Source organism: Hemitrygon akajei, chromosome 3 (genome assembly GCF_048418815.1).
Source record: "Hemitrygon akajei chromosome 3, sHemAka1.3, whole genome shotgun sequence".
NCBI classification, from domain to species: Eukaryota; Metazoa; Chordata; class Chondrichthyes; order Myliobatiformes; family Dasyatidae; genus Hemitrygon; species Hemitrygon akajei.
The window spans coordinates 143,426,292-143,439,661 of NC_133126.1; the positions used below are offsets into that span (position 1 = coordinate 143,426,292).

At 39.6% G+C, this 13,370-nt stretch overlaps 1 protein-coding gene across 1 annotated transcript in view; it reads left to right on the forward strand.

The window, feature by feature from the left end:
• Positions 1-1,287: 1,287 nt before the first annotated feature.
• The window catches only part of gfm1 (G elongation factor, mitochondrial 1), a 63,077-nt gene continuing 50,994 nt past the window's right edge, over positions 1,288-13,370 (forward strand). The window contains exons 1-5 of the mRNA XM_073040977.1: positions 1,288-1,434; positions 8,115-8,267; positions 9,768-9,900; positions 10,813-11,017; positions 12,867-12,983. Coding sequence (XP_072897078.1) covers positions 1,360-1,434; positions 8,115-8,267; positions 9,768-9,900; positions 10,813-11,017; positions 12,867-12,983 — 683 coding nt within the window. The 5' untranslated portion in view covers positions 1,288-1,359. The remainder of the gene's footprint in view (positions 1,435-8,114; positions 8,268-9,767; positions 9,901-10,812; positions 11,018-12,866; positions 12,984-13,370) is intronic.

Consider the following 13,370-nt stretch of genomic DNA (forward strand, 5'->3'; position numbering starts at 1 on the left):
TTTGTGAAACACACTGCTGGAGGCAGATACACTAGGGTCAGTATCGTGCGTCACAGCGCCTGCCCTGCACTACACTGTTCTATGTTTGACAAACTTATGAGAAGCACAGACAGGGCAGTCAGTCATACTAGAGGACATGTGCATAAGCTGAGGAAGGGAAGTTTAAAGATGTACGGGAAAAAAGTCTTTGCAGAGTAGCTGACTGCAGATGTCAGGCCTCAGGAATAGGACGTAAAGAGCTGGCTAAGTTCTTGTTAGGTTCTCTAACATGTCTCAGTAAAGTCTCAAAGGGTCAAAAACCTTTCTCTCAGAACTACTCAACATTAATGTGATTTGAAGTAACTGAAAATATTGATCTAGAACTTTATTCTTCGTTAAAAATGTACTTTAAAATGCCACTGCCAATGAAGTCCTGACTAATTTAAATTTGGGCCATTTTCATGCAGTATATATCAGTTTGATTTGCAGTCTTTTTACGTGGTTAATTACCCTATATATCATAAATCATCACTGGTAATACATAGTTGTGCTTGCTGCTCTCTCAAGGTATTACATCCCACACTATTTCCCGGCTCTTTGATGTTGCCGCTCACCCATTGATGCACCATCAATAACTTCAGGAGACTGGAAGTGAGCGATAGGCTTTTATTAACAGCAAAAGATTTTAAACTGTCCCATTTAGGCCTAAAACTGTAATCGTCGTGGAGGATTCGTGGGATAAAGTCTTTCCTGATAGAAGTGGGGGCGGTGAGGACTCTGGCAGGTGAGATTTGTGGTTGTGAAACAATACCGGGTTCTGAGCCTCCTCTGTAGTAGGTGACTCTGGGACTGCAGGGGAGTGGTTCTGACAGCTGTGACCATCTTCCTTCTCTAACAATTGCCACTGCTCTCCTCAATTGATCGACGTGTCATCTCCAGATGACATCAGATACAATCTCCACTGTGTAGAGAGGGGGGTCCAGTTCTGTCTTTAATCTTTCCAAGTACTGTACCCACTTTTGATCTTCTCTGAAGTCCCTCACTATGACTACTTGTCCAGGAGTGAAACATAAAACCTCCTTGTTTGAGGAGCTCTCAATTTGTCTCTGCATATTCCTTTTGAGATCGGGGTTTAGGAGCTACAAGCATGAGCGTAAGGGACGACCCAGGAACAACATACAAGTTGATGGTGAGCTGTCGGCTGTGGTGTGCGGGGCAGCGGATGTGCTCGGAGGAACTTCCCCAGGCCCCGCCGGTAGAGGGCGCAGTGTGCGGAGTCCGGCGCCGTGCGGCGGAAGCGGCAGCCTCGACCTTGCGTGCTGCCTGCCGGAAGCAGCAGCGCAGAGAAGCCGGCGGCGTGGGTAGACAGGACTCGTCGCCATGTACCTGTTGAAAGCCGCTCTCGCGTTGCCGCGGAAACCGGCGCGGCCCGCCGTTTTGTGCAGTGTCCGCCAGGTAAGACCAGTCCTGAAGGTGGACTGGAGAAGGGGTCTGAGACCCCTGTCGCAGTTTGGCAGGAGCAAGTTTAATGATGGGGACCGTGATTCCTGAGCCAGCTTTCACCGACTGAACGTGCACTGTTGTCCCTGCTGTCACTGGCAATCCGGTCTTGCAGCTGCTTCTGGACTTGCGTCTTTGATGGCAGGGATCGCAGGCGATAGTTGAGATGGATCTTTTCAACATTTCTGCCTGAAGCTGCCGCCGTCCCATTAGCATTCATATACTGGGCCTATCATCAGTGGGGATGAGATTATTGTTGTAGTATGGTCCTCCTATCAGCTGTTTAAATTGTCCATCACCGTCATAGAACATAGAAATTTACAAGCGTACTACTGGCCCTTCGGCCCACAATATTGTGCCGAACACGTAACCTACTCTACAGACTACCTCGAATTTCCCTAGTGCATAGCCCTCTATTTTTCTAAGCGCCATGTACCTATCTAAGAGGCTCTTTAAAAAAAATACCCTGTTGTATCCGCTTCCACCACCGCCGCCGGCAGTTTATTCCACGCACCCACCATTCTCTGTCTGAAAAACTTACCCCTGACATCCCCTCGGTACTTATTTCCAAGCACCTTAAAACTATGCCCCCTCACGTTAGCCATTTCAGCCCTGGTAAAAAGCCTCTGGATCTCCATATGATCAATGCCCCTCATCATCTTATACACCTCTTATCAGGTCACCTCATCCTCTGTCGCTCCAAGGAGAAAAGGCCAAGTAATTGCAACCTATTCTCATAAGGTACACCCGAGGCAACATCCTTGTAAATCTCCTCTGCACTCTCTCAATAGTATCCACATCCTTCTGTAGTGAGGTGAACAAAACTGAACACAGTACTCCAGGCAGAGTCTGACCAAGGTCTTATTTAGCTGTAACATTACCTCACAGCTCTTGAACTCAATCCTATGGTTGATGAATGCCAATACACCATACCCATTCTTAATAACACTGTCAACCTGCGCAGCAGCTTTGAGTGCCCTATCAACACGGACCCCAAGATCTCTCAGATCCTCCACACTGCCAAGAGTCTTACCATTTATATTATTTTCTGTCTTCAAATTGGACCTACCAAAACAACATCATGGGCTTAAGGGCCTGTACTGTGCTGAAGGTGTCCCGCTGCCTGTACCGCACTGAAGGTGGCACAGTACAGGCCCATGATATTGTGTCAACCCTTTAACGTACTCATAGTTACACTTGTTTGGGTCAACTGGAATGACCATGCTGCTTTGTCTTGGATGTTCTTAAGCTTGTCAAGTGTTTTTGAAGTTGCATTCAGTCAGGCAAATGCTGGGTGTGCCTTTATATTCCTGGAGTGCCATGTCAGTAGATGTGTCACATTTCACAGCATGCCCAGCTTCAACCTGCTTTTGTAATCACTGTACTTAAGTGATTCGTTTGATTAAGTTTCTGCACAATGGTGAATCCAGATATTGCTGGTGAGGGACTTGGTGATGGTGGTGGCATTAAGTGTGAAGGGTAGGTTTCTAAACTTGTTGAAGATGGCTATTGTCTGGCACATTTGCAGTCCGAATGTTACATGCCAGTTATTAGTCTATGCCTGATTATTGTCTTGATTATAGATGCATGCAGCTAACGACTGGTTCCTGCTGAGGATTTGTGAATGGATTTGAACTTTGTGTACGCATCAGCAACTGTCCAGCACCATTCACAACTGGATGAGGCAGGATGCACAGCTTTTATCTGATTTGTTGGGCACGGGATAACTTAGCTTTGTCACTGTTTAGCGTGTAAATAGTTCTGCATTGCTGCTTTACCAGCCAGCACCTCACCTTTCGATATGAATCAGGGTTGGAAGCTCAATATAATTTGTTCCTTCTCATTTATTTATATGAAGTTTCAAATTGCATCAGCCAATTAACAAATGTCCTCTGCAAAATGGATTTTGGTATGTATTGCTATCAAAGTTTATTGCAACACTGCAGTTGATAATTGAGGATACCAAATGTGTGCAGCAGCTTCCTGGGAGTCAAAAAAAAACTAAGAAATCAGCTAAAAATACTTTTCCTGAGGTAAATTGTGTTCAATTATCACCGCAAACTGTGAAGGGGCAGGTGATAGTGAGGCGAGTTCAGAGGGATGAATTGATGCAGATGGAGTTCTGATGCTCGGAGCAAGGTTGAATCGCTCTGGGTGCGGTCAGGAGAAGTTGGTACTTGGGCAGAGGGGATTCGATTTTGATGCCTGTATGACTGGCCCGAGTGCAAGGTTGCATCGCTCAGGGCACTGAGCTTATTTGAAGAGCTTGAGAGCAGCTTCAGCCTGGCTGATGAAACGTGGGCCCAGAGTGAGTCGCTGGGCAGCGTGATCTTGGCCCGGGGTGTTTAGCAGCAGTGATGCTACTGCTTAGACAATTTAAATGCCAGCCCAGATTGAAGCTAATAACTGATTTTGCCTGCTCTCTGTGATCTTCATCCCTCTCTCCAGCGTGATAGAGCATTTCACTGTTCCATCACAGGGTCAATTTAAATGCTGGCCCAGGTGGACTGAAAAGATGGGCGAGAGCTGATTTTGCTTGTTTTCCACAATGGTTCTCTCTGTGGTGCTGAGGCTGTGAAGACTGCTCCAGTTGCTGTTTTCCGTGTCCGCTATTATGATGAATTGATTAGCATGGGTCTGGGCCTTCTGCGGGCTGCTCTATGGTTCGGATCTGGGGACTCAATTTTGGTTCAGAATGCTGTTGTTGTTCACTTCAAGTGTTTGCATGATTTGTACTTTTTTCTTTCTCTGGTGCATTGAGTATTGGTCTTTTGTATTCCTTTATTTTTCTTTAAATCGTTTTTTTTTGCAAGTTTCTTGCCTTGTCACTACCTGACAGCAAGCAAATCTCAAGATTATGTAATTTATACATTTCTTAATAATATACTTGAATCTTGGGCTCATTGAATCTCTGCCCATTTCCTGTAGACCAATTCTCTCAGTCCTATTTCTGTACCTTTTTCTCATAATGCTGCAACTTATCCTATCTGATGTCTGTCCACTTTCCTTTTGCAGGAATTGACTCTGTTTCTTCATATATCAAACATTTCACATCCTGTTTACTGAGTGTATAATGCTGTCAATATAGCACCAAAATACCCCTACCCCAAAAAATTACAAAAAAAGTTTCATGGTCATTTCTTGTACTTTAAGATGTAGTGAACAACATATCAAAAGTTGGACAGAAACGCACAGGAAAATAAAAAAAAAATCTGACGTTAAAAAAATGTCTGCCAGTGAAAAGAATCAGACCCATACCTGTCTTATTTTGCTATATTTCACTGTTTCTAACAATGGTAGTGCCATAATTGTGGTATAAAATGTGAATGGGAATACCCGCAGAGTGTGTTTTATCGCCAGAACTATGAACTATTATTTCATGACGTCACACTGTGGGTCAGCTTACCAGCACATGGTAGAGATTGCTAGGGCACTTGTTGCGACCGATCGAATGGGGTCATGGGAGATGCATCTCAGTGCCATCTCAGTTTGCTTGTCGATATTTGCGGCCTCTGGCCATCCAAATTATCTGAAGTCGGCCTATCTCTATCTTTAGAAGATGCATGCATTGGAGGATGACAACCCTGAGTTTCATTAGAAGTTCCAGTCTGGGTTCCATGTAATCAGGTGTAGCAGCCAACACTAGGCTGGCCTTGGCTCTGATCTTGTGATAGAACAGACAATAATGCACTCACTAAAAAGCCAAGGGGGCCTAACGCGAGGAAGTGGGATATCAGAGCACCAGAGAGCAGTTTGGACTCTGTCTTCCACTGTGTCGACCTTGCCATGCAGGAACTGACTGCAAAGGGTTACACAACAGGTGAACAACATAAGGAGTTGTTCACCTCAAGAGTGAGTAGAGATGAGGCTGACCATGAAAAAGTCGCAGCAAAACTGGACTGTTTCACACCATTTTCGGACGATAAATCATTGAGCAACATCATCACAGGGGATTATGCAAATGTGGATGTCAATGTACATGGCCTGGTCACAATAGGAAATGACATAGTTAGGAAGATGGACGGAGTTTGAAGGTCAAGACAGTAGCATCCAGCAGAGCAGTCAAAGTTGCTGAAGACCGTACCATAGACCCAGCGTTTTATTCCAGAGGTTCCTAGTTGTATCACAGACAGGTGATCTCTGGCTAGACGAAGTGATGAACTAATAAACTCTGTCCATATGCGATGTCTTTGTTTGAAGCAAAGAACATCTTGCGCCAGCTGGATAAGCCACAACTGGTAGAGGCGATAAAGAACTGTCACCTCCAAATCGGACAATGCTGTCACACAGACGGTCCCAGTGACAGATCACTATGTCCTAAATGGGGGATCACTTCTGCACAGATGAAAATGGACGGAGGGGTGCACCTACAGTTCAATTGCAGGTGACTACTCCTCATTCACTGTCAAACATTACGCCAGAGCCACTGTAGTGTTTGATGGTTATGGGGTTGGGCCAAGCATAAAGGGCTGTACTCATCAGCGTCAAAGTAGAAATTTGAATGCGAACAAGGTAAACATTACAGGGGTGACAAAATTTGTTAGAAAAAAGGAGGACTTCTTGTCGAATGAGGCAAACAAGCAGATATTTATCCAGCTCATCTGGGAACATTTACGACAGAGAGGCTGCAAAGTGATTCAAGCTGAAGAAGATGCCGACATTGAGATTGCAAAATCAGCCGCCACAATGTCTGCTTTCAAATCTACCACTCACATTGGAGAAGATACAGATCTCCTCGTGCTCTTCCTCTACCATGTAGTGGTAACAAACTACACTGAACTCTGTTTCTGCTCGGTCAAGGCAAAATCAAATGCCTATAATATCAAGCAGGTACTCGGCTTGTAATGATCTTTTGTTTCTCCGTCCCTTTACCGGATGTGACTCAACGTCTAGAGTATTTGGGATCAGAAAGAAGTCGGGGTTGCAAAGAATTATCAAGAAAGAAAAGGGAATCAGAGACAATTCGAAAGCGTTCTGTTCACCAAAGCAACGTCAAGATGTTGTGGAAACCAATGCCTGAGGGGCAATGGTGGCGTTGTTTAATGGAAATCAGAACAACTCCCTGGCATCTATCAGATACAATATGCTCTGCAAGAAAGTTGTGAGAGCTAAGACTTCTGTCACGTCTGAAAGACTGCCACCAACCACCTCGGCCTGTAAGTTTCACTCTCTGCAGACTTACTACCAGGTTATGGAGTGGATGGGCTGTAGTGATGAAATGGAGCCGTCTGAGTGGGGACGGAGGGTAGAAGGGGAAAAACTCATTCCAGTGATGACAGACAAAAGGCCTGCTCTAGAAGTACCGGTACTCATTCAGATGATTCACTGCAACTTTTCAGGAGGCTGCAGTACGCTAATATGTACCTGCAGAAAGCACGGGCTGGAATGCACCAGTGCATGTGGGCATTGCCGAGATGGCAACTGTGACAATATGACAAATGAGCCAGTGGTAGAAGAGGATGATGAACAAGACTGCATTTGAGAAGCCATAAGGTAGCATATTATGTGTCATGACGTCAGTACAAGTGCAACTTTCATTCCAGGAACTACTGTTATATGAAAAGCGTTGGTGAAAAGAGCATTCATTAAAACATCAGGTTTAAAAAACTTGCAATTTGATGGTTATCAGTAAGATTTTTGACATTTTTCTGCTGGTGGCCATCTTGTTTTTTGATGTTATTTTTAGGGACTTTCCAGTGTGTCAAAATTGTCCAACTTTTGATACGTTGTTCTCCACATTGAATAGTAAATAAATGATCATAAAACGGTTTTTTGCAATTTTTTGGGGGTTAGGTGGTATATTGACCCGCCTAGTAAACAGTTTTTTCTCATACTCTTATACCTGATGTCCATCAATTTAAATCCTTAGTGCCTAAAACCATCCACTCTTTGCCCTGTATAAGCTAGGACCTTTATCGAATCATATTGTTAGGAAGCCCCTATAGCTTCTCAGGAGCATCACTATTTTCTTGATATGGTATTCGTTTTCATTCGTTAGCTCAATTCATTTCTTATGAGGGATGCTAATATTCATTCATGTCTCTGAACAGTAATTCAAGCCTGCTGCAGTGTGGTTTTGTTGAGGTAGCATTGTTATCATGAGGGAGAGTGCAGATGAGACACTAAAACACTCATTTGCCAAACTGCCATTCAGTGATGCTTGCAGTTTATTGAAAATCACATTCAAATAAGAATCTTCTAGTTTTTGACATTTTGTAATGGCAGAAGAAATCGTGATGTTTGAGTCTGCAAATTGAGTCAGTAAAATAACAAATTTTTGATTCTTCAGTAATTTCCTCTTGGGGATAGGAGTCAATATCTTCCATTCAATGTAAAAATTGTCAGCTGATTGGATGAATAGACAATTAGATTGTGTGGGTCATATTTCTCTCGTTTGATAACTTCTTACTCTAGGAAGAACTGTATTAAATAATTAAAGGTGTGCAGATTACTGTCCAAGGGGAAATCAATGGGAAATATTGTTGGAAATTTGTTTAAAGTTTTGAATCATGGAGATATAATGTCACTGTTTTACTTAATATAAATTAATCATTTGTTAAAACTAATTACAAGTGCAGAATTTTGTGAGAAGCAATATAGAGGTGTTGTAAAATCAATACTTTATTTTCTACCAGGTTTTATGGAGCGTCTGTCGACAATGTTCATCTCGAATATTACCTAACAAAATGATTCGGAATATAGGAATCTCTGCACATATTGATTCTGGGAAAACAACACTGACAGAAAGAGTTCTATACTATACAGGAAGAATAGCTGAAATGCATGAGGTACTAAGAATCCTTTTACATTTCTCAAATGTTCCAATTTTTAGCCTGTTGACTGACAAGTTCTGGGGAAATTTAAAAGAATAAAATTTTGGCCCAAGTTTAATATGTAATTTCATCAGAATAATTTTACATAATTTACTTCTGCAGCCGAATTCTCACGAGTTACAAGTTATTTAAATTGTTGAAACCCAACCACTGAATTTTTCTATTTGAGCATGTTTTTTTTAGATATACAGTGTGGAACAGGCCCTATCAGCAAAACGAGCTGCATCGCCCATCAACCCGCCTGTTTATCCCTAGCTTAAGCATGGGACAATTTACAGTGAATAGTTAACCTGCTAACCAATTTGTGTCTGGACTGTAGGGGAAGTCAGAGCACCTGGAAGAAACCCACATGCTCACAGGAAGGATGTACAAATTTCTTAAGTCAGAATTTAACACCGAACTCTGACGTCCTCGAGCTGTAATAGTGTCACACTAATCACTATGCTACCATTAGTTTCAGAGCTGGAATGAAATAATTCTGGTCTGATTCATCTATTGCAAACTTTTATGTGTCACATGTTTGGGGGGAGGAGAACAAACTTTCACTCAGTGTTTCTAGATGGCAAAGTGTCATGCTACTAATAAAAATATTTCTTGAAACCTGTTCATTTACTTGAAAATAAGTCTGCATTTATCTTTGAACTTGTAACTGGTTATAGTGTCTATACATGTAGCAACATGTCTGGTTTGTAAATAGTTAACTACTCTTGGTTTACTTTTTTCTTAAACCCTTTTTCTTTTATTGAAAGAACTATCAATTTTTGAACAAAAATCTGAGAGAAAACCATTATGAAATAAAACATAATATGTCTAAATTATTAAGTCAATGACATCTGTAGAAAGAAATGGTGACTTACCTGTAACTTTTCTTAATTCTAGTGGAAGGTCATTGACTTAAATGTTAAACTCACTTTATTACTCACAGATATTGCTGACCTGCTCAGTGATTTCAGCACTATTGTTTTTTTCTTTATCTTAGGGATATCTGTGATAACTTAGGGATATCTTGTTAAATTATTTAGTTTGATAACTCAGTCATAACAGTGCATCAGGATGCAAGGAAAGTCACTTCTTAATGAATTATGCATTTAGACTATAAACTGGTAATTAGTAATTATGTGGTATTGCTATTGTATAAACAATAATAAATCAGAATATCAGAACAATATATCAGTTAATTGTGGCTCTCTTTTAAAATAAAGAACAAGGGAATTTCATTCAAACTTCCCACAGCTCCTAAAGTTTGAGTAACTTGTGGTATACTAATACAGATAAATTAACACAGCAGTCTGTTAATTTTCTTCCTTTGATCCAAAGTATGACAAATAACAGTGTCCAAACTTAGGTAGGCATGTATTTCATTAGTTAGCAAATACAGGATGGGTGCAAAATTAAGATAAATTTGAATTTTCAAATTTAATTATTCCATGTTAATGATTCATTTTTGATTGACAGGTAAAAGGAAAAGATGGTGTGGGTGCTGTAATGGATTCCATGGAACTGGAACGGCAAAGAGGCATCACTATCCAATCTGCAGCCACTTACACGGTATGGAAATCAAGGAATATCAATATAATTGACACACCAGGTAATATATAAGAAAATGATTAATATCCATGAATTTCTAAAGATAAACTTAGAGGAGCTTTGAATAATACTGAGAAGGGAGAAATAATTCTGTCCAAAAATTGCTTGTCAGAAGAAAATTATGTTGTGAGAGTTGAGTGGAAGATAGTTGAAGGTATAAGAAGGTCTTGGCCTGAAACGTCAACTGTTTATTCTTTTCCATGAATGCTGCCTGACTTGCTGAGTTCTTCTACCATTTTGTATGTGTTGCATATGCAGGTTCAGTCTACAGTAATTTATTTAGTGTACAAGAAACTTGTCTGCCCCACATCACTAGTCCCTAACAAATTTAGTCACACTTTTATTTAATAATCTGTGAGCTAAAATTAGATGTTCGCCCATTTTAAACCAGTAAACACAAACAAATATTTAAGACTGTCCCCATTTTTCCCATTTACTTAAAGTTAGCAGCCTGTAATGGTGTATCATTTGTCTTCGAATGCCGTCTATCTTTGAAGTTAATTATTAAGTATCAGTGTGATGTAGATTTTACAGGCAGAATTTATTAAGTTCTCTCAAATCCATGGACTGTTCTCAAAGGCATCACAGGAAAGATGGTGGATCCTATTTTTTAAATTTTCTTTTGATGGAGCAATTGGAAACTCCACAGTGCCTTTTCTTTGAAAGACAGTTAATTAATTTGAGAGCAGAAATTGAATCTGGAACCTTCCCTGTTGATAATGTTCATAAGCACATCACTCTATCTTAAATATGGAAAAATTGCGCAGCTTTTTGTTTAGCAAAGTATTGACTCTGGTTCAGTCTTGTCATTTATCAAATGTTAAAAAATTATAATATCACTAAACAAATTGCAATTTAGTATCGTGTAATGTAGTTTCTAGTGATTCAGATATTTTATTTTTTTGTTTTTCAGGACACGTTGATTTTACAATAGAGGTGGAACGTGCACTAAGAGTTTTAGATGGAGCTGTTCTAGTTTTATGTTCAGTTGGTGGAGTTCAGTGCCAGACAATGACTGTGAACAGACAGATGAAGCGTTATGGTGTTCCATTCCTTACATTCATAAATAAGTTGGACAGGTTGGGAGCTAATCCCAATCGTGCTCTTCAACAAATGAGGTTTGTTGGTGAATGTGCAAAATATCAAACTGTTAAATATGAGACTACATGATTTAACTATGTTGTAAATGCATAAGATTTCAGCTCAATAAGTGAGTTGAAGGGCTGCAGTAGAGGCGAATACCTTGAAATTTAAATGACAGCTGGTTTATAACATTAGAAAGAAGGCTTGAACATTCATGGTTTCTTATACATATTCTAATTATTTTTAGAGATTGCTCTCTTAGATAATGTTGAACTCCTGATATAAAATCAGAAAATGCTGTAATGTAGATGTTCAGCAGGCAAGATAACATCCACAGAGATAAAAAAAAAATGTTTTGGAACATTGCGTTATCACATCCATTCATCCTTAGATGCTGTTGACAAAGCATTTTCAGCTTTTAATTCAGGTTTGCAGCATCTGCTGTTTGTTGCTTTCTTATTTGTAAAGCTCCTGATACTTCTGAGAGGAAGTCTTTCAATTAGGAAAGAATTGCAGGAAAATGGTGGACAGTTGTGATATATTGAACAGTACAATTATGTTCTAATGTGCAGCACATTGCAATGAAAGGACTAAGCCATATCTTCTGGTGTTTAGTGTTCAAGTAGAATTGGCAAAAATACAGTAACATAAAAATTTCTGAATTCATGTGAAATTTATTTAAAAGATGCAGGCAGGCACACAGAAAATGTTAGCTGCTGCCATCAAAATTTTTGTTGGTGCATGTTACTCTCAAGGATTAAATTTGACTTTTAATATGTTTCTTTTTGAGTGTTTTACATTTGTTATTTTTGGAATCACATATAAAGTGAATTTTGTCAGATTCTTTTAAATGAGGACGGAATCCTCAATACATTGTGGGAATTTCTGTTTTTTTCCCATTTAGTGTTAGAGAGACATGCATCTCTCCAGATAGTTTTATAATTTTTTAAAAGATCTCCAAGTAGCTCTATCATCGTCTTTCAATTTTCTCATTTGAGTGCAGATTTCTTTAATTCCCTTTTCATAATTGGAGATTTGCTATACACCATTACAAATACAACAAATCCTTTTTATTCCAACCTACCTGTCTAGGTTCTTAGAATATCGATTCTCTTAAAATTTTCCCATTCAATCTTTTCACCTTTTCTATCCCAATTAAAAATAGCAAATTCTCACTTGTTTATTTTTCATTCAGTTTGTAGCCTCACTTCAGTTTGTGCTGATCATCTAAATTTCTGCCACTAGATGGCAGATTAGGCCATAGTAAAGCTAACCCTACGCTTGTGTAAAATCCTTACCTTTTGCTTTAAGCCTTTCACAATTTAGCACCCATTATGTAAAAAAATGTATTACATTAATACAGTGTGATTTGATATTTTGCAAAAAGAGTGTTAATAGCATCTGTCTCCAGTATTTAAGAAGAAAATATGACTTGTACTTGAGTGAATTATTATAGTTGACATTGGCACCCACCCTTAAGATACATTGTGTGATAGAGACTGTGACTGGATGATTTAAACCTTTGGATCATTGCAGTTGACCTCAGATCTTCCAGTAGACTTCATTAGATAACCTTAAACCCAGGTGTCCTTATTTTTGTTTTATTTCTATTTAGCTCAGCCTGTCATCATTTCAGAGTAACCATTAGTCGTTGAAAATGTGGTTCTATGTGAGGTAGTCCATTCTGTTTGACTACTGGTTATGTGTACTTGAAACATTTACGAGCCCATCTTTTAAGGGGTAATTTTATTTTTCATTATGATGCATAACTTACTGGACTTAATTTTTATTTTGTATCTTAAGATCTGAAAGTAAGAATATCCAAAATGAATCATGTTTTGTTTTAATGGATGGTGCAAAAAATGATTTTCTTTCAACTTGCAGGTCAAAATTGAATCTTAACACTGCATTTGTTCAAATTCCAATTGGTCTGGAAGGAAACCTTACTGGCATTATTGATCTCATAGAGGAACGTGCAGTTTACTTTGATGGCCAGTTTGGGTAAGAATATAATACAGATGTTATAGTAACTTACTTTATAACTTTTGGAAAATCTAGTGCCACAACGGTAACAATATTATTTGTTTTGTAAGCATACAAGGCCATTGAAAATTATTTTACTATTTTGATTCTATTGGATAAAATGGTGCCTTTTGCAGTATGTTGGTTTCTGTTGCACTTGCTGCAGATGAGGGTAGTAACTGAGAAGGTATGAAATTTGATGTCTTTTATTTACTCTGGTCCTATTCTTTGCCAGCCGTATTTTCCATTCTTCCTTTCTTCCTGGACAGTCAGTCTTCAAAGGTCTTGATTATAATTAATCAATAATAATTATTGGTGGGGATATTCCAATTGCCCATTTCAGCGCCCAGCATCTTCACATTTTGT